The following is a 22,000-nucleotide window of genomic DNA, read 5'->3' as shown; positions in this document are numbered from 1 at the left end:
AAAAAGTGGTCAAATGTAACATATGTTATATTTGGGATTACACTTTCTTAGTAAAGTACAGATTCTAGTACCAAAAAAGTACTAGAATCTGTACTTTACTGAGAAAGTGTAATCCCAAATATAACATATGTTACATTTGACCACTTTCTAAAATGGCATTGTGTATCCCATGAATTATGTTTTATGTGTTGTGTTCATCCTTCAACAACAGTCTAGCGAATGTCTTAACGATTTGTTGGAGACCGCTAGTGTATTCGCTTGCCTTCAGTTTCCCGCGAATCAACTGTTGTAGAAGCTCCATTAAAATATTCCCAGTCAGCAAGTCTGGTCAAGTCAAATGACGTATGAATGGAGCAACGTGTGTCTCTATAGACGACAGGGTAAAGAAAGGGTTTAACGTTGCCATTCATGCAATGCTACCCCAATGTCGATACTCTGTCACAAATTACCTTATCTCTATATACGGGTACATCTACTTGTCCTGTGACTGGGTATTCTGTTGAAATTGTACACAGCAGGACGATAACTTGCTCTGAGTGACCATGTGTTTATTGACAGCAGTGTGAAAGGTGTTTCTTATTATATTCCAAGCGATATTTCGTTGTTTTATCCTTTTACTATTAGTATGTCTCCCCTTTGGGAAAGAATAAGGAATGAATCAAACGCAAGTCTAAACTTATGTGGTAAGTCTGGATTGCTTCGGGTTTGAAAATAAGCTTTATTCTGGGCTCCATATGCATTTTATTTCATATTATGTAAGTATATAGTTTTAATGAAACAAGTTTATTTCTGATACTAAATGTTAATCTACCGTTGAATACACTCACACTTTCACACACACTCGTAAGCACGCACACACGCTGGAAAAGCATTGTCATTCACTGTACATCACAACATGGTCATCATTAAATGCTACTTAAAGAAATGGTCATCATTTGTTGTTAAGAATTTTATTTTAAAAAATAATTAAAAAATGTCTGGCAAGTGTAAGCCTTGATGAACCGGATTCCTGTCGTATATCCAACATAGTTTGTTTGGAGCAAATGCCTTGATCGCACGTAGGTAAGTGAGTGTTTAAACATATACTTTTTCCATTATGTCCATCATGGTACTGCGTGTCAGCCTTGTTTCAGAGTAACGCTCAGTTGGTGCAGGGGAGATGTAACTAATGAAATTGGATTTGTGTTGATATTCGTGGCGAACCTAGGAAAAACTAAGAAGAAGAAGATACCGATGCTGTCAACATCACGTCAACAATGGCATATGTATTACGTCATCACCATTGTCCATATTACATTGACGACTGTCATGTGAGTCAACTGGACCATGTCACGTCACGCTGCAGGCATTCCGACAAACAGCATGGGCATGTGTTGTGGGCGATGAATCATCTTGGGTATCTGGTATGTATTGAGTTGTATTAACTCTCCTATGTTTAAACATATGGTTAATCTATGATACCTGTAACCATGACTTCAATCACTATACCACACTTCATTAGTGACACTCGTTTACCTTTCCCACTACCTTATATACACTGTATAGCAGATATTGTTATCCATGACAGTGTGTCACAAATTTCGGGGAAATACATATAATATCCATACTTGACAAAAATCACTTGCCCTATCACTTTTCCACTAGTACCATTTAGTTTTCTGGTATGATTTTTACATGGAACACAATTAACATTGAAAGTCAACTGGACACCGGTACAGTGTGATATACAAATTTGCGACTACTACCGCAACAAAAAACACTGGACTCGACTACTACGTCAACAATGAAGTTATTATCCATAAAAAGTGCACCCTACCATGACAAAGAAGTTGTCTATCCAAAAAGTGCGACTACTACTGCAACAGAAAGTTGTCATATAAAATCCGACTACTACTGCAACAATTCGTCTATCCATAAAAGTGCGACTACTACTGCAACAAAGAAGTTGTCTATCCATAAAAAGTGCGACTACTACTGCAACAGAGAAGTTGTCTATCCATAAAAAGTGCGACTACTACTGCAACAAAGAAGTTGTCTATCCATAAAAGGTGTTCCACTTCAATTCGCGATATGGCTGAAATAATGCTGATGCGACAATATTTTATCAACTTACCCACTCACTCATGCTTGACAACTGACATTGTATTAGTGATTGAGTGAGTTTGGTTTCGCAATATTCCAGCAATGGGCTTCACACATTGTACCCATGTGGGGAATCGAACCCGGATCTTCGGCGTGACGGGCAAACGCTTTAACCACTAGGGCACTCACGTTGTATTAAAGAGTTCAGTGTGTGCGTGCATGCGTGTGTGCGTGTGTAGTGGGGTTGGGGGAGGGAGGGTCACTTCAGTTTGCAATCAAGATAAGGGATGCATGCGTTCATACATCATGACGTACAATCTAACAATCGCTGATTTTGGATCCCAACGTTTATATGTATGTAGTAATAATCCCGGACAATACAATGAAACATGTCGGAGGTAGTATTCACGATTGTGTTTTGACTCTAAATCACACACAAGTACTCACGCACGCACGCACGCACTCGCATATACATAGATAAATATTACTCGACCGTGTATACTCTGGATACAATATAACTATATATTTACCGAATATTTTTTGTTGTTGCATATTTCATCAATTTGAATATAGAAATAAGTACAGCTGTACAAAACAATACTATCAAGCAATGTATCTTCCGAGGCTCTTCGTTGTTTTTTTGTACAGACACATATTTTTGTGAGAAGTCAGAGTAGTAAGTATAGCCTAAGACTTCTCGACACATCTTCGACACTCAGCCATATATATATATATATATGTCCCTCGTTTTAGCATTGGACAGACAATATCCACACAGCTGGTTTGTTGTCGTTGACCCACTTGCCAGTTGCATGTTGACCCAGAGAAAGGGGGTTCGTGTATGCGCTGTAGGCTGACATAGTGCGACATGTCTGCCTTGTCACCAGCTGGTGTCTCCTATAGCTGTGACATCTTCCAGCAGGTTATCATGGCTGCACGTAACCTGTATCGACAAGAATGTCTTGCCATGTACAAGTAATTACAAACGCTATCAAAACTATATTTGCACACACACACATGCACGCACACACACCTTCTCAAAAGCTGTATCCGCCCCTGTTTCTTGTTTACTTCTCTGTTGCACACAATTTTGGCCCGGCAGTAAATAGCATAGACTTGCATAAGTCTCTAAGGTAATAATTAATAGTTTAAATGAAACTTCCTACAAAAATATAAATACCAGACAGACGTCCTTAGACTTTCCGCTTATCCAGACTTCCCTCTTGAAAGGATGGAATTAAGTACTATACATCCAAGGGGTTAGCATTCAGTACGGCCTTGGAGCAAGGCTATATATATATCACTGTTAATCCCCTCTTTTCTATACCAGTAGTGTGCAGCCCGACTATACCATTCAACGCCTACACAGTACATCATGACAAGACTATACTTGTCTATACCCCTATGATGTGTCATGGCTTAACTATTCTTGTTAACAGAGCGAAATATGATTGTATACAGTATATATGAAGTGAGTGGGTGAGTTTTAGTTTTACGCCGCTTTTAGCAACATTTCTGCAATATCACGGAAGGGGACACCTGAAATGGGCTTCACACATTGTACCCATGTGGGGAATCGAACCCGGTTTTTCGGCGAGACGAGCGAACGCTTGAACCACTAGGCAATCCCGCCGTCTCTCTCTCTCTCTCTCTCTCTCTCTCTCTCTCTCTCTCTCTCTCTCTCTCTCTCTCTATATATATATATATATATATATATATATATATATATATGTGAAGACCATACCAACACTGAACATGTTAGACTCTAACTCCAAGGACATAATAAAAGTTTAAACCATATTTGATCAGCGATATCAAATAATATATACATTATAATTCCTGGTCACACGCGGAAATGATATCCTCCGCCCAGGAGTAGTATCTACTTCAATTTAAGGAAAACATCTCAAATGGCATGCATATTTCATCCGCCACCATGCACAACGCACATGTGATATATACGCATTTCAGTCACCATTTACAAAATACGTGGGATAAAAAAGCATTTCAGTCACCATTTACAAAATACGTGGGATATATAAGCATTTCAGTTACCATTTACAAAATACGTGGGATATATAAGCATTTCAGTCACCATTTACAAAAGACGTGGGATATATAAGCATGTTAGTCACCATTTACAAAATGACGTGGGATATATAAGCATACCATTTACAAAATGTGGATATATAAGCATGTCAGTCACCATTTACAAAATACGTGGGATATATAAGCATTTCAGTCACCATTTACAAAAGTACGTGGGATATAAAAGCATTTCAGTCACCATTTACAAAATACGTGGGATATATAAGCATTTCAGTCACCATTTACAAAATACGTGGGATATATAAGCATTTCAGTCACCATTTACAAAATACGTGGGATATATAAGCATTTCAGTCACCATTTACAAAATACGTGGGATATATAAGCATTTCAGTCACCATTTACAAAATACGTGGGGTAAATAAGCATGTCAGTCACCATTTACAAAATACGTGGGATGTATAAGCATTTCAGTCACCATTTACAAAACACTTGAGATATATAAGCATGTCAGTCACCATTTACAAAAGACGTGGGGTAAATCAGAGACCATATAATAGATTATATGGTCTCTGGGTAAATAAGCATTTCAGTCACCATTTACAAAACACGTGAGATATATAAGCATTTTTTGATAGTAACAAACAAACCCATTTAAATTGAAAAGGAACCTCAGTGAGACCAGAGATTCAGAAACTGAGGAAATCTAGACTTGCTTTATTTAGGGCTTTAGCACTGCAGATAGGGCTTGGCAGTAGGGAAAATAATGTGGTTCAGGGACTGTGAGACAGACTATTTGACGCCATGTATATGTGACCTGTAATTTAACGCCGAACACTGTCTTTTCGAACACTTTGTTACAATGGGATGCATGACATGTGGCTTCGCTAGGGACCGTTCATAATTTATGGTGTGTGTGTGTGTGTGTGTGTGTGTGTGTGTGTGTGTGTGTGTGTGTGTGTGTGTGTGTGATATGATGATGTTGTTGTGTATGAGTGATCACACACCCCTACGTGTCATATACAAAATCGATGACCCCCTCCCATATTTCTTAAGCATAAAACTTTAATATTTTTATGTACAAAATTACTGACCTCCCAGTACATGTGTACAAAATTGATGACCCCTTATCTCCCCAGAACAAAATGGATGCCCCCTCTTAAAATCATCATCCATAATTTATATGAACGGTCCTAATCTCATCAGCAAACTTCTTTTCCGATTTTGTAGATCGGAGTGAAATTTCTATGTAATATGATGACGTACTGCCATTGAATGAAGCTCTAGTAAAATACCTTTCACGCCAACACTCACACTGAGTTTAGTTTGCAATAAAAACGACAAACCCTATCCTCATCCTTAAGAAATCCCTGCTAAAAGCGGAGCCGCCTATACAGTTCCGACTATATCATGAGCATGTGTTTATGAATCACTATCAACATAGTGATGATACAATCATGATACCAGGTGTTCGCGAAAAGGTGAGCGTATCCTGTCCCACAGGCAGCACCCGTCATGAACATATGCAAAGGATTGTGATTCTGATTATCACATGCAAACAGATGAAATGATTATAATCTTTGCACTATGTATCATGTTATTAGCATGTGATCCCCGAAGGAATAAGGGGTGGTGGGGTAGCCTAGTGGTTAAAGCGTTCGCTTGTCACGCCGAAGGCCCGGGTTCGATTCCCCACGAGGGTACAATGTGTGGAGCCCATTTCTGGTGTTCCCCGCCGTGATGTTGCTGGAATGTAGCTGAAAGCAACGTAAATCCATACTCACTCACTCAGTTACCGCGAAGGTATCGGATAATATCTTAATTTCGGCTAGTTCGGTATTTCATATACTCAAAATGTGTGTGTGCACGGATTTCTATCACTCGACAATTTACATCAGTAACATTATTACAAAATAGACACGACCAGATAATCTACCTTGAGGCATGTGGTTAGCCCTGCACAATCAACGTGGTACATGTACTTTGTGAAAACTATTTATATGACATATATGGCTCAGCCCGTCCTATTCTGATATATTCAAATCAACACCAAGAAAATGTTTTAGAGAAGAGAAAGTTACTGTGTAATAAAATATTTCATACACTATGTGTTAGTCTATCGTCAATATACATACGTAGGTTTTAATGTAACTTAATTTGTAAACAAATATGGCCATGGCCATACTCTATGCAGCCTGGCTGTATTGGTTTTATTCACATATAATTAAGATCAGATCTGATGAGATCGTGAATATTAAGCACCATATCACATATGTTGCATGTTGTTAGCCTAAAAAAGTACTTAATGGTATAACAGACCTACATCTCCGTGTTTTTCAGGGTCGTTAGATGTGAATCACTAGATTGTCTGGTCCAGATTAGATTATTTATAGACCGCCGCCATATAGCTGGCTGCATCGTTAAACATCAGTGTCCTTTGAATACTAGTATATCAGTCCATAGGCTGATGAACTAGCCAGCGCATGATTATCCCAATTTCTTATTCGAACCTTATGTTCGAATCCCGATATCAAGAGCACAGAGAAGTTCACTAGCAAAATTCAGATGCGGAGTTGCGCCCCTTAGAATCGCGACAGGTAGATATGAAAACACCCCAGTGGAGAGAAGAGTCTGTTTTAACTGTGCAGACTGTGTCGAGGATGAAGATCACGTTCTTTTAAACTGTCCACTTTATAACGAAGAGCGTAAAAATCTCATCACTGCTAGCAGGGCTAAGTGGCTTGATTTTGATATTTTAAATAGGGACCAGATGTTTAGTCGTATTTTATCATGTCCGCATCTTAGTTTTTACACTGCCAAAACCTGCCATGACATTTTAACACAACGAAAAAGCATTCTTTATATGTAAATACATACGTACCTTCTATATTTAAATGTACATATTGTTCATACCGCAACTATATACATTTTACTCTTTCTTACTGTATTTCCACATGGGTACAGTGTGTGACATTTTACTGGAATATTGCTTTACTTACTGTATTTTATATTGTACTTTTATTGTAAGTCTCTCATTAATCGCTGCGCGATTGGTTAATTGTTACTACATGCTTTCATGTGTACATTATTAACGGCTGAAACAAGATGTAAAACAAGTGAGACTGTAATAAAATAATCCGTCTGTCTGTCTATTTCACAACTATCTGTGGGGGCGGTGGGGTAGCCTAGTGGTTAAAGCATTGGCTCGTCACGCCGAAGACCTTTAATTCCCAACATGGGCACAATTGATTTCTGGTGTCCCCGCCGTGATATTGCTGGAATATTGCTAAAAGCGGCGTAAAACTAAACTCAGTCAGTCAGTCACCTATCTGTGTTAGGGATAATGCATACTTCATTGGTTTGATTACCTCGCGTGGACCAGCAACAAGCCGATCAACCTAGCGTGTCCTGCTAGGACCCTGACCTTTCATAACTAACTACCATTAAACTAACCCCACCTGCCTATATTACAGTGTTATATTAAGCTCATCTTATTCCTTCATGTGAAATAAATAAGTTATAAATATATTTTGTTTATGACAGTTCCTGTAAATGGGTTTCTGTCGTATGCTCTGTCCAGAAAACGATAACTATGCACGGTTTCCATTTCACGGAGAGGTCTAAATTGTTACATGAGATACTACGTTGGACGACGCGCCGTGCTTAAGTTGTAAATTAACTATGGCGTTGAAGCAGATACAAACATCAACATTGATTTCCTAGCGCTTCGGTGTGTCTTATGTAATGTTCTTCATGAACAAATTACACCAGCTTTTGAGGAGGCTTGTTGCATATCCACTACATCGTAAATAACAACCGGAACGAAATTAAATATATTTTTCCCTGTGGCATTTTACCGACATGTTCATTCTGAAATTACTACATATGTTGTTATCAATTAATTGTGGTACAAACACTTGAACACATTAGTCTCAAACGTAGCATTTTCAGTGCGACTAGATATTTGCCGTCAGGAGAATCGTATCTGCCAAGGCAGTACACTCTCCGGCTTCTGTGAATGGCTGTCCCCCGTGGTGAGCGGGCACCCGGCCATTGGGAGCAGTGAAAGCATGAAATGGACTGCAGAGAAATAAACGACATTGGTGTATTTTATGATTGAATATCAAATTAAACATTGACTTGTGTAAAAGTACTCTGATGTCGTATGGGTGCTCTTTCTCCCGCAGATGAAATTTTCTATAAAATTATGAACTGACGTGGCAGGGAGGAGAAACAAAAGATCAACTCGCCATGATAAATTTCAACCAATCGCAGCCCGTGTTACATTCGAGGTTGGGCTGTATTCCGACTTGCTATTGTTCATGTTGTTTGCCAACTAGTGTAAGGTCAGCAGACGGATGGGCTACCGTATTTTCCACGTTGACATTCGTGTAAATGAAGAGGAAAAATAATTGACACGCGTGGTAGGTCACATATTTCGGGAACATTTTAAACGGTACCACGAACAGAATTAAATAAGTGTAAGAAATTATACAGCCGATGTCAGATCTTTCACCGGCCGGTTTCTTCTAAAAATCGTGTGCTTACGTGGACTTGCATCTTAACTCGTGTCTTTTATTTCTGTTAACAGGAACCCGGTTTCTGATGGAGACTTGACACAGAATTGTCCCTGGACTAAGATCTTGAAGCTTATGTGACATATATTAGCCATATCGGTTTGATTGTCGTTGAGCAAGTGTCCCACAGTGTGTCCAGTCCTGAAGTAAGGGGCGTGGCCATTATTCACACTTGCTTCCAAGAAGATTTGAGTCCAGTCATCAGAAACCTCATTTTAAAATCTTAATTATTGTTATTTTTGAACACAAGTCGTAGATCAGCATCATGGATCCCCAAACTATCCTCATTGGTGCTGCAGCATTTGTTATTTCTGCAATTCTAATTTATTTGATATCTGCCTTTACTATGAAAGAGAAAACTTTTGAGGAGGTCCTTGAGGAACAGCGTAGGCGACAGGAGGAAGAGAGAGAAAAGCAGAAGAGTGAGAAAAAAGCAGAGAAGGAACACAAGAAAAAATATCGTAAAGGCAAAGAAAAAACAAAAGAAAAGCCCGACAAGCCAGCCCCAGTGCAAGAAACTGAAGTACAAAGAGATCACAAAATGGTTAATCTTGAAATTGATCCTGAAATTATTGAACCAGTTGAAACTGTAGCACTGAATACCAAAAAGTCTAAAAACAAAAAGTCGAAGTCCATTCTGGTCAACAAAGACGAAAAGCCAATTGTGGCTGAGGGCAAGCAGATGAAAGAACTTTATCACAAGGAACAGGCACCTAAGGATGAGGTTGAGCTTCACCATGAGCAGCAACGAGGAAAAGATAAACAGCACTCTGAGCAGCAGACCAAAGCAAGCAAGAAGCAAGAGAAGGCTGAGCGTTTGGAGAAGGAACGCATTGTTCATGTGGAGAAACGTACTGAGACCATGGTTGAGATACAGCACACCAGGGCTGTTATGGCTGAATCTGAGGTCAAGTCATCTAGATCCAAAGGCGGTGTCCATGCAGCAGGTAATATATTGAATGTCAAGTTTTTATAAATTCCTCTGAAATGTGCCTCATCTGACATGCTACCATGTCATCAGCGAGTATGATAGTAAAGTATATTTAATTATGCAATCAATATATGCAGTCTGACTTTCAACATATAGAATCCTTTGATAGCGTTGAACAGGACCTTGTCTGTCCTATTTTCATATATTACTACTGCTTTGTTTTCTGGGTCAGCAAAGTCTTGATTTTATTTAGTAGTCAGATAGGTGTTTAATGTCACAGAGTAGGGTAGAATAGGTCCTCTGAAATTCTAATCAAGATTCCTCAATGTTCAATTTTTGGTCTGTCACTTTAAGTATTAGACAGACCACATTAGGTTGAACACCATCACTTTTAGCAGCATCAGCAAGTATTAGACAGACCACATTAGGTTGACCACTGTCATTTTTAGCAGCATCAGCAAGTATTAGACTGACCATGTTCGCTGACAATGGTTACTTGCCCAAATTTACTCTGACCTCTCTGATTATCTAATGAGATCAAGAACACTTCAATATTAGAACAACATACATCTGATAGTAATGTGCAGAGATTACTGCCATCATTACTTTAAGTACATTCCCATGACAACAAGAGAACATTATCCAAGTTAGTCATCAGAAGCCATACAAGCCCCAATATACTTGATATAAAAAATGCAAATCATCAGAAATAATGTCATTAAGGGCAAACACTGGATAATTTAGGGGTGACGACTTGTATATTTTATTTTGATGCCAATCAAACAGTTCGAAGGCTGTCTACATTGAGACATGGCAAAAAAGTATCACAATAGAATAAAGAAATTGCCATCCATAATATATCTTGGCTTTACTGTTATCTACCAACTTCTAAAATATAGTTTAACCCATCATTAGGATTTTGACAAAATCAGTTCCATGCTTTGTGCAGTTTTATTTAGCAGTGGTTTTTACTGCTAAGTTAATTAACAGGGTTGCCACAGGTCAGGGGAAAGTCAGGGAATTTGAACTTTTGTCACCTGTGGCAACCCTGTAATATACCAGAGCAGAGACCATATACCGATCGGTATATGGTCTCTGACCAGAGTAACAAGTCACTTGTAATTTTTGACAGAACTAGGAGGCTAACAGATATTACTGCATATGAATTAAACAGAGTCCTAGTTATTGGGACCACTCCTGATCGATAATAACCTCAGCGTTAAATGAGAAGAAGTCATTGTCTGTAATCATGGTAATGTTTTGTCAACAGTTTTAAAATGACAAATATGAAATGTGTTATTTTGTAATATTGGTGATATTATTATAGTATTTGATACATTTAAATATTTGCGAATAGTACCATCATGAACTTATATTATATAATAAGGTCATTCAATATGACAGCCATAACTGATCATCTTGTCATGTGGAAATATTGGGTGTTCTTTAATATATTTGAGTATATACTATTTGTATTGAAAACAGTCTATAATTTGTGAAATAAATAGATACTGGTATATCTTTGCACCTGACATTGCAGAGTTACTTAGAACAGTCAAGAGCCTTAAGATAATTTAGTTCAGAGTGTCATTGTACAAAGCAATTTTAGCTCTAAAGTGAAGGTAACTCCCATACCTTAACATAGACGTACAACGCTTATAGCACAAAGGTTGCTTTGTACAAGGGCTCTCTAGTTTAACAAATATGATTCCTCCTGAAAAGATAGTCGCATTTATTACAATAGACTACCTTATCATGATCACTTTAAAAAACAGAAGTTGTAGGTGTATGAAGCACCTGTTGACACCAGCATGTGCCACGTTTTGCCTCATAGAATTCCCACATTGATAAAATCCAATAGAGTACGTGTTGATTCAGCGTTTTGTCTGGTAACATGTTGGCCAGCTTATACAGTTCTAGTGAAGTGTCAGCTCTTTCATGGAGTAGTGTCAGTTGTTGTTCTTGACAGATGTAAGTGCAGTCATCATGTCCCATTAGTCAATTTCTGTTGTTGGCCATGCAATTGGAAAAAGTATTTCACCCAAACCTAACAAATCTGTCATGTCTGAGATCAAATTAACCTTTTAATATATTTTTTGTGTGGATGACATTTCTTGAACAAATAATACCTTTTTGTTTCTGTATAGTCATGAGAGTTAAGTTATATTGACTGAAAGGCGTTATTTATGGTCTAGACACTTTTTGACAGTTCCTCATTCACACAGAAATCAGCTCTAGTTACATTGTCATTGCTTCATGTATACTTAACACGGCATCATTCAATCAGCTGTGACCCTAAGTGCTCACCATGCAACCATCTTACAAGGGAAGTGATTTGTGGTGTGCAGTTTGAAATCATTGTGTTTGGTTATTATATTTTGTTGTGTTTTTCTTAGATGTAAATTGTTATTCCCTGATCACAGGTGATAAGGTGAAATGATCTTAACATCACATTAAAGACACTTGCACAGACATGGCGACATTTTAGTGTGTGTCTGTTAGTGTCCATGTGTGTTATTGTATGTTAGTGTGTGTAGAATTGGATGTTAGCAATTGTGTGTGAAGGTGGGGGCAGCTTTATCATGTTTATAGTGGTTGCCCTCTGAGATACCATGGTGTAGTTTAACTTACATATGGGGTGGTGGGGTAGCCTAGTGGTTAGAGTGTTCGCTTGGCATGCTGAAGACCCAGGTTTGATTCCCCACATGGTTACAATGTGTGAAACCCATTTCAGGTGTCCCCCGCTGTGATATTGCTGGAATATTGCTAAAAGCGGCATAAAACCATACTCACTCACTTACTAACTTACATACCCTGCTCTGACATGGGTAGAGTGCCAGACAAGGGACACCATTAGTCTGTCGTACAGACCCTGAAGCAAATATATCCAAGAAAGCCCTCACAAGTCTAGAAAATGTGGCAAGTCTAGATTTCCTCAGCTTCAGGGCTCCTTTTCATTATATTTATTTTTTTTACTATGAACATTTTTCAGTAAAATATGTTCATTTCAGAGACTAGTTGTTAGTCTAGGACACCATATTCTGACTGTCTTTAGGTATGAGATAGACCTGCAGCTCTCCGGGTAGATGCTCTATCCATTAGAGGAGGTGGTCCCAATCAAGCAGAAGAGGTTTTATGATAGTTTTACAGTACAGCCTTGAGTACAATGACGAAATAAAATGTTTTTAATGTAGGTAAATAGCAATTTCTTGGAATCCAAGACAAAATACCTGTTATTAACATAATTAATGCAAATGGTAGCCTTAGCAATAACAATCCCAATTATAAAGTTGATCATATCTCCATTCTATTATGATATGTATTTAGACCCTAATCTCAATTATCAAGTGTATTATATTCTCCATTCTATTGTGATACATATTGTGACCCTAATCTCAAATATCAAGTGTATCATATCTCCATTCTATTGTGATATATATTGTGACCCCAGACCCAGTTACCACAGTCTTGTTTCTAGGCAACACTGAAGATGGATGTTCAATCAAATTAGCCTGTTATTCCATGACCTGAACAACAGTCACCAATACTTGAGTCAACTTTTGTGTGCTCGCTCAAAACAAAACAGCCAATTTTTTCCTTCCTTTACTCAGACTTAAAAACCAGAACATTGTGATATCTTGTGATCCATTTAAATTTCACCCTGTCATAAAATTATGGTCTCATGCAGTAGAGATGTTTTCATTTTGATGAATTGATGCAATCTTTGTTTTCTCAACTCACACACATGGTATAACAGCATATACCACTGCATTATGGCACATGCAAACCACATGTGCATATGATCACTTTCTAAGAGGCACAGTGTGTCCATAACACTAACAGAATGAGATAAATTAATATAGATTAAAGAGGATGGGGCAATACCTGGTGTGTGACAACGATATTGTTAGCTTTTGAAGCAAGTGGACCAGTAGGTCTGAATCATGCTGGATCCGACATGAACTACATCTACATGCTATTTTAATCAGTGTCAATAATACAACAAGGCCATTCCCTGTGCACTTAAAAGAGCCTATGAATCCGTTGGTAAATGACCAGATGGTGGCCACTTGAATACGTACAAACACCTAGTTGTGGGTACAGCAACATGCAGTAAACTTGGACAAAGTACTGTGGCTATGTGTCCTAGTCCACCCAGCTGTGAATGGGTACATCATAAGGATGGGAAAGCCACAATAACCTGGTGCGCCTAGTGGCTGCAAAAGTTGTATGATCCCCAGGGAGTTCAGATTTTTAATATGATGTGCCTTTGAGATTGACATCCAATGATCGAGGGAAAAAGCAATGCCTTGAGCATGTACTAGTTGCTTGGATATGTGCGTTATATAAATATCCTATAATAATAATAATTCCTGTAACAATTGTTCTGTTAGTGTTAAGTGAACATGTAAAACATGAGTAACTCACAGTGTCTCATCTTTGTGCAAGTCTTTCTAGTGAAAAGAAGACTTGTGTTCGTTTGATTGAAATCTAAAAAATCTAACTTGCTTTATTTTGGGCTTTGGCATAGCAGAAAGGATTGGGTACAATGGAAAATATTAGTGGTCCAGGGATTGGGAGACAGACTATAGCAACCGGTTTGTGGTCACCCATAAGTCATGGTTTGGATGGTGACATGGTCACATACTAATGTTCCGTACTTTGTAATTCATACAAGACACATCACCAGAGCATTGGATTGTGGGATGAGGTCATTGGGACACAATAAGGACATGTTGGTCATGGTGGTTTGAGCATTTGCTGAAAATGTATTGTCTGACATTCTACTCAAGACTAAAGCATAAAGAAATCAGGTGTTTTGTTAATCTACTTTAGGTGTCCATTTAATGAGTGAGTGAGTTAAGATTTAACGTCACATCGGCATTAGTCCATTTAATGATGAAGGCAAACATGCTATTTCAAAATTTTAATCAAATATACTGTCAGTTTTGTTGCGACTGTGATGTGGTGGGTACTGTGTGTTCAGAGTAGAATGACATGGTCAGGGGAGGTGCTTAAAGTATAGAGCATGGCATGGTCAGGGGAGGTGCTTAAAGTATAGAGCATGGCATGGTCAGGGGAGGTGCTTAAAGTATATAAGCATGACATGGTCAGGGGAGTTGCTTAAAGTATATAGCATGACATGGTCAGGGAGTGCTTCAAAGTATATAGCATGACATGGTCAGGGGAGGTGCTTAAAGTATAGAGCATGACATGGTCAGGGGAGGTGCTTAAAGTATATAGCATGACATGGTCAGGGGAGTTGCTTAAAGTATATAGCATGACATGGTCAGGAGAGTTGCTTAAAGTATATAGCATGGCATGGTCAGGGGAGGTGCTTAAAGTATATAGCATGACATGGTCAGGGAAGTTGCTTAAAGTATATAGCATGACATGGTCAGGGGAGGTGCTTAAAGTAAAGAGCATGGCATGGTCAAGGGGAGGCTCTCAAAGTAGCTTGACATGGTCATGGGGAGGTTGTCAAAGTATATAGCATGACATGGTCAAGGGAAGGTTGTCAAAGTATATAGCATGACATGGTCAATGGGAGATACCATGACAGTCACATATTTTTTTTTAATTTGAATTACTGTGCTTAAAAAGTCAATTGTATAAACCTAAGCTCAGTAAAATGGAAATTTGTCCTAGTAACCAGAAATATTAACATGATTATTGGCATGATTAGTCCATATGTTATGTTAAATCTTCATATAATGATCCCTGAAGACAAAGTTGGATTAGTGAAGTGAACCCAAATGTTAATGTCACAACTAATTAACATGAATTATTAAGCATGCAATGTCAATAGTTGATAAAAATTTTAGACTTTTGTTGCCCCATTAGCAGTGTTTAAGATTGTTTATGTCAAAGAGCATGAACTGTGTGGCAGCATATTATGATATATGACTTCAATATTTACATCCTAAAAGAATAATCATAGCTACATTGATGTTTTAAAATAAATAAAATATTAGATAAAAAGATAAAGGTTTGTATACCAGATGGTGAAATACACTTCAAACATGTCTTATGAAGTAATTATTAACAAATGAAGTCTTGATTGCAAAAGAAAATCTGAGTAAATCGTAGTTAATTAAACAAAGTAAGAAAGTAGGAACATAACTAGAATCAGTATGAAAATAGCATCATGGGAAATTTACATTGAAAGCAGTGACATCTTGGTCTGCCCAGTAAGCACAAAATGAGCAAATATTTCTCTACAGTTTCTCCCACCTAGGAGTGCTTGTGTCAGCTGTTTGTTGGATGAATGGTGACAGTCCACAAAGGGACAGAATATGAGAGTTCACCTGTAGCTATATATACATGTATGTACTTAAACCTACAACAGACTGACTACTCCCAATCAGTCTGTATTTAATTAGACATTCTTGCCATTTTGAGGAATGTGGTGTAACTTGTCTTTCCCTTCAAAGAGTAATGAGCTGTGTGTGAGAGCACAATCACTAGGACGGCTCAGGTGAGCCGATGTCCCTGAAACTACATCCGCCTTCAAAATATTTGGGTTGAAGGTGGGATACATGACAATACCAGATGTGCACAGGATCTCATCTCTCCCCGATCACAGCATTACTTGACACTTCGTGCACACTGCTATTTGGTGGTAGTTGTAATATGTGGTATATACATCTGAAATATGCTCTGTTTAACAATGCTTATGTCAGATTTTTCATTATTTTAAGTTAAAATGAAAATGATCTAATAATAACGATAATAATGGCATTTATATTGTGCTTTCTCCAAGCCATGAAGGTATGCTCAAAGTGCATCACACATTATTATCTCCTGGTTAAACATATTCAATATTATGATACATCTGCTTGCGCAAGACCAGGGATATTTAAGAATTAGCAACATTTCCTTGTGGCTTAAGGGACAGGTCATTTATTATACAACTTACAAGGGTGGGTCAGGTTTTTAATGCATTAATGTACCGGTACTAAAAGTAATGGCCCTCCCTGAATGCTTGTTATATTTAGGGATTAACTTCCCCATGTCCTTGGTGATTGGCTTTTGAGATCATCCTCAAATACAGGTATCATTTTAATTACCTTCCTCTATAAACTCACATGTTATTGGGTGCCCTCCCCTGATACCCTCTGGAAATGAATATGAATTTGCAGTATAGTTTATAATTAGGCTTCAATGAATAATGAAATATCCACAGGATTATTGACACTATTTAAAGCCACTCACACATTTCACAAGGAAAAGGTAGTGCTGTTACCCACCAGTGAGCATGTAGGGAGACACGAAGTTGTATTTCACACTGACTCACAGTCAGACAGGTCACTGTGACCTAGATTGAAATAGTCATGCATCATATTTCCTGCCAGCCAAGGCAACCTTAATAGATTAATATTTGTGAAATAACCACCCTCCCACTCGAATGCCACAACAATTTTCATACCACACATGGCATCGTTGGCCAATGCTATAGTCTTTTAGACCTGTAATTGTCATGCTAACCTATGACGCGATGTAGTGGTGTTGTGGCATTGTGTAGATGGCTGATTGTGCTTGTTTATTACCATCTGTAGAACTGACAACATGAAGCTATGTCACACAATGAAAGACCATAAAGGAAATTGATATATATATATATTGATGTGAGATGGGATGAGATTTGTCAATGACAAACAAGTTGTTGACAAAGCAGTGTATCAAAAATAGCTTGAAATTATGGTAATTGAAATCAGACAGAAATCGCCATGTGTAAACAATTGTTTCACACATTAGCCAACATGAATTTCTGTTCATGCTACACCTCATGCTTAAGTGGTTTGGATGTTCATTTGTCTGATGGATTGAAATGAGGAAGTTGATAACTGTCAGGAAAAACAAATACATGTTTGAAGTAACTTTGAAGAATAATTAGAGAATACATAGTTGTAAATATGTTAAGATTCAAAAACATGATTGCCTTTTAAGTCATATATCTGAAACACTTCAATGACTCAAAAACCCAGTAAAATCGACACTAAACATAATAAAAATAGGATAATTGATTCTAACTCTTTCAAATAGAAATATTGAGTAAGAAAGATTATAGGAGACAGTTTATATGTTCACATTTTTCACATTTGATCAGGTAGTCTCAGTAGCGTTGTGAAGACTGCAGATCAAATTTGTTAGATGTTTGCTGTCATCAGTGTAAGGGATAGATTTCATTGTTTTTCAGGCAGCAGATGAGTGTTATATAATCAGACACCCAGCATGCTCATCAGTCATTAATGCCTGTTGTTCAGGGACTGTCCTGTCAATTCCTGAGTTGTCATATTTCTGTCAGTGTCACTGTAATGAGCTTGATAGCCAAACTAGCACCCCTTCAGCCAAACACACACACCCCCCCACACGACTCCTGTAAATCAGTGCTGAGTTGTCCCTTCTGGCAATGTGTTATCTGTGTCTACAGCTTCACAGCCTTGGTTATGTGAACTGAAAGGCAATAAAGCCATAACCATAAAGTGAATTACTTAGAAACATAACAATAACTCAATTGGTGGTGGTTGTGTTAAGATGTATTCAAGGTATATTGTACAAAACATTTTATGGGATACTGTTGACTTTTGTCATTCTCTATTATACTTTATTTGAAAGTAATCGTGAGTGGGGAGTGGGTAATCATGACGTTCAAATGGGCGGGATCATTGTTTTGTGCTTTGGACACGTTATAGCACTGTTAATACTACCTACTGTTTACGAGGTCTTTCACTGGTGTTTATGCCAACTTTGTTATAACAGCTACACTGAGTGTTTCCTACTCGCAAGGGTGGAGAGATATTCAATATGTGACAGGTTGATGATTGAATCTGTGCCCTTTATGTGTTAGTCTTAGTGTTTAAAGTTAAACTAGTACTAACTGCTCTTATGTGAAGAAATGTTAACAAACAGGGCTCCAGACAAATGGAAAAAATTGCTGACTGAGATTTACTGGTTTGCTTTGGTTGTTTTGCAATGTGTAATAACACCAAATATAGGCTTGAGATTGGAAAAGGGCTTTGGTCACTGAAAATTTACTCTCAGTATCTGAAAAATATCTGCCAACTTTGCCCCTGTTGCTCTGATAACTGGCCCATTATGTTAAAAGTATCACTTGACCCATTACTGATCCTTGGAGTATGTAGCACTGATACAGGCCTATACAGAATATGCTACCTGAATAACCTGACAAGCGTGACAGCTAACCTGTCTGTGGGAAGTGTCTTCACTGTATGAGTCGAAACTGGTCTAAAACAAGTCTATTTTACTAGTAGTACAGTTTTATTTATTTCATTGTCAATGAATAGTTCCAAATGTTTATATTGACATGCTTTGAATTTGGGCCATTGTCTGCTGTCCATAAGAGTGAAAAAAATATTGCAAAATTGTTGACTAGCAATTCATATTGAACCATGACAAAATATTTGAGAACATTTAAAATTTCTAAATGAGGGAGAATGTGTTCAACATGATAGCTGAACAAACTTCTACATTTGATTGACATGACCTACGATTGTGATGTGTTAAGTCTTTATGGATTATTGAAATGTAACATATTAAGCTTGAACATTGTTAAATCTGTTATTGTGATTCATGTTAATCTTTTGTGAGTAATGATATACCAATATTACATGTAGTTCCTGTGAAAAAGGATGTTCAATAAATGGCCATGCTCAGATTTCCCTATGATAGAATTGTAATTGCCTGGTATTGAAAGTAAAACTTGCGATGCAGTATGTCTAATAGATTATTTTGCAGGAGTAAAACAGTTGATTGTTGCTTTCTGTAATCATATGGTAATGCATTTTCTTTCCTTTGAGAAAAATATGTTAAAAGTGAAACTAGGGAGGCAGTTACATCTCATGAATCATTGTTTTGTTTCATGTCTCTCTACCTCCTTCAACTCGTTCCCCTCCTTCCTTCCCGCTTCCCCAAGCCACACCCACACATGTTTTGCAGACATGCAGTTTATTATTTTAGCTTGTAGAAGCAGCTGTAATCTCATCCTAATTTTGATGGGGTTTTTAACATAAAAAATAGGTAGGATGATGATGGCATGCATCACCATGGCGTGGGTTAAGTTGCAGGTCAGGTCAGTGTGTGACCTCTGACCACTCACATGTTTATAATCAACACCTGATAGCATTGATGCCTGCAAGCCTGGCATGCTAACTCTGAGAGTGAAGAACACCCGTTCTTGATAAGACAACCAGCACCCAAATCTTGTGGAGGAGATGTAATTACTTGTTCTCGACCACAAAAGTTGTCTTGTCAATAACATTGATGTTGGTTGATATTCAAGCTGTTAAGGTGTAATCTATATAAAGGAAGATTTTGTGTTGCAAACAGTTGGCTTGGATAGTTTGTCTGGAATATTTTTCTGGTTATTTCTGTCCGAGGTCAAGAAGGGGTCAGACTGATTTTTATCAGTTGTACCAGTCAGTTGTATTTAGATTTCTGTAGAGTGTTGATGAAAGATTTGAATAATATTTATCTCTTTGAATAATTAACTACAACAATAATTATTTTTCACCATCATATTTATATAATTTGTCTTAGTTACCTTTTCAATTTTGTGGTTGGTTTATATGGCTGAAGAATGTAGAAGTAGGTTTAAAAAAATATTAGAAGAGAATTTTAGAACATTTTAAATTTTTTGAATTTTTTAAAGTTCTTTAAACATGTTAATCCATCTTAGATTGTGGTAATAACACTAACATTAAACATCTCACATGTACACCCCTTGTGATTATGAGTAGGACATTTGAAGCTTTTTCCCATGCATTTACTGATCACCAACATGACTGATGTGTTTACATACACTCTGCCCAAAGCTGCTTTGCCTTCACACTGCACTTGTACAAGCGACACAGGGATTATGTTTGACTGACTGACTGTGTTATCACATACTTGTGTATGTTACAGTAATTACATAGTACATATGTGTCTTTACCAGTCACTGAGAGGGTAATTATAGGCTATATGGCTGGCTAAACTGGGGACATATTAGTGTTATCATTATAGCATGAGAAATATTGAACCACATGGAGGTGTGGCAATGCTGTGTGTGACATTGCCCGTGACCAAACCTGTTTGTCAGAGAGAGGCTACCGTACAGGTGGTGATGTCATCATGTTCGTGGGTCAGATGGGAGGGCTTGACAGCTGCTGCTGCCATCTCCATCAGCTTGTTGCTCTTATTTGCCCCCTGTTAGACTATCTTAGTCTCGGAGTACATATAGAAAATAGAAATAAACAATTCTTTTTAAATTGAAAAGGAGCCCAAGTGAGAAGGGAGGTTCATAACCTGAACCTGAGGAAATCTAGAATTGGTTCATATGGGGATTTAGCATTGTAGAAAGGGCAAGGCAGAAGGGGAAATAATGCTGTTCCGGGACTGTGAGACAGACTATTGCCCAGTATACACCTAAACTCTGTTCTGTCCCCAAGACCCTAGTGAATAGATATAAACAGGAATGGATGATGACCTAGAATGATTAGGCTCTTTGAATACACAATGCCATTTAGAAAGTGGTCAGGTGTAACATATGTTATATTTGGGGATATTTGGGACTTTGTATGCTGGCGATTAGGTGTCTAAGGGTCTGGGTTCGAATCCCAGATGAGATTCAACCTAACAAAAGTACAAGAATCTGTACTTTACTGCGAAAGGGTAATCCGTGATATAACATGTATCTTGTAACCCATTTTACGGTGATAACTTGCTGTGCTCATTTTGACATTGCCCTGGAATTTGAAAAGAGTTGGAATTAATATAACTGACTTTGTTACTACTTGTAATAATATCTGGACATAATTTTTGTTAATCAGCATTCATTTATTACAGTAACCCCATTACCCCCTTGTCACATAGGGATGTAGAGGATGAACAAGGTAGCCATTGTCGGCAATACTAGCCAGTCCTTTTAACAAAACACAAACAAAACCCAACATTTCAGTACAATATTGGGCAGGAAGTATTTCATGACAGCATGACATGTTGTGCAATGTAATGTGATCTACAAGGGCATCTACTATCTAATCTCCTAGTATATGACACTGTCCTTGTTTAACATTTATTAAATTAAATTTGGAACATTGCAGGGCACAAACACTGGTTCTGTGATATGCCATTTAAAAATAGTCAATATAACTTGAAATAAACAGAATTCATGATCTCATTGCTTTGATGATATCATAGTTACATTTTTGTACCTGACCCATTTAGCTGATTAACCTCTGTTTACACTTGCCTACAAATGCATTGTCATATTTGTTGTGTGTGCGCGATGTGAGCTCAAATTTCTCAACTGATTATTTGTTTTCCTTATAAAGAGAACTGTGTTAATGTTAGGCTGCAA

At 37.8% G+C, this 22,000-nt stretch overlaps 1 protein-coding gene across 17 annotated transcripts in view; it reads left to right on the top strand.

The window, feature by feature from the left end:
- The first annotated feature begins 8,409 nt into the window (after positions 1-8,409).
- The window catches only part of LOC124267167 (ribosome-binding protein 1-like), a 52,088-nt gene continuing 38,497 nt past the window's right edge, over positions 8,410-22,000 (top strand). For all 17 annotated transcript variants that reach the window (XR_006895970.1, XM_046702070.1, XM_046702069.1 and 14 more), the window contains exons 1-2: positions 8,410-8,555; positions 8,723-9,655. Coding sequence is in view for 16 of the 17 variants with exons in the window: in XM_046702070.1 (XP_046558026.1) it covers positions 8,974-9,655 (682 nt within the window). In the remaining variant the exon portion in view is untranslated. The remainder of the gene's footprint in view (positions 8,556-8,722; positions 9,656-22,000) is intronic.

This window comes from Haliotis rubra, unplaced genomic scaffold (assembly GCF_003918875.1).
Source record: "Haliotis rubra isolate DU_JTF1 unplaced genomic scaffold, ASM391887v1 Scf13, whole genome shotgun sequence".
NCBI lineage: Eukaryota > Metazoa > Mollusca > Gastropoda > Lepetellida > Haliotidae > Haliotis > Haliotis rubra.
This window is presented reverse-complemented; position numbering and strand designations above follow the sequence as displayed.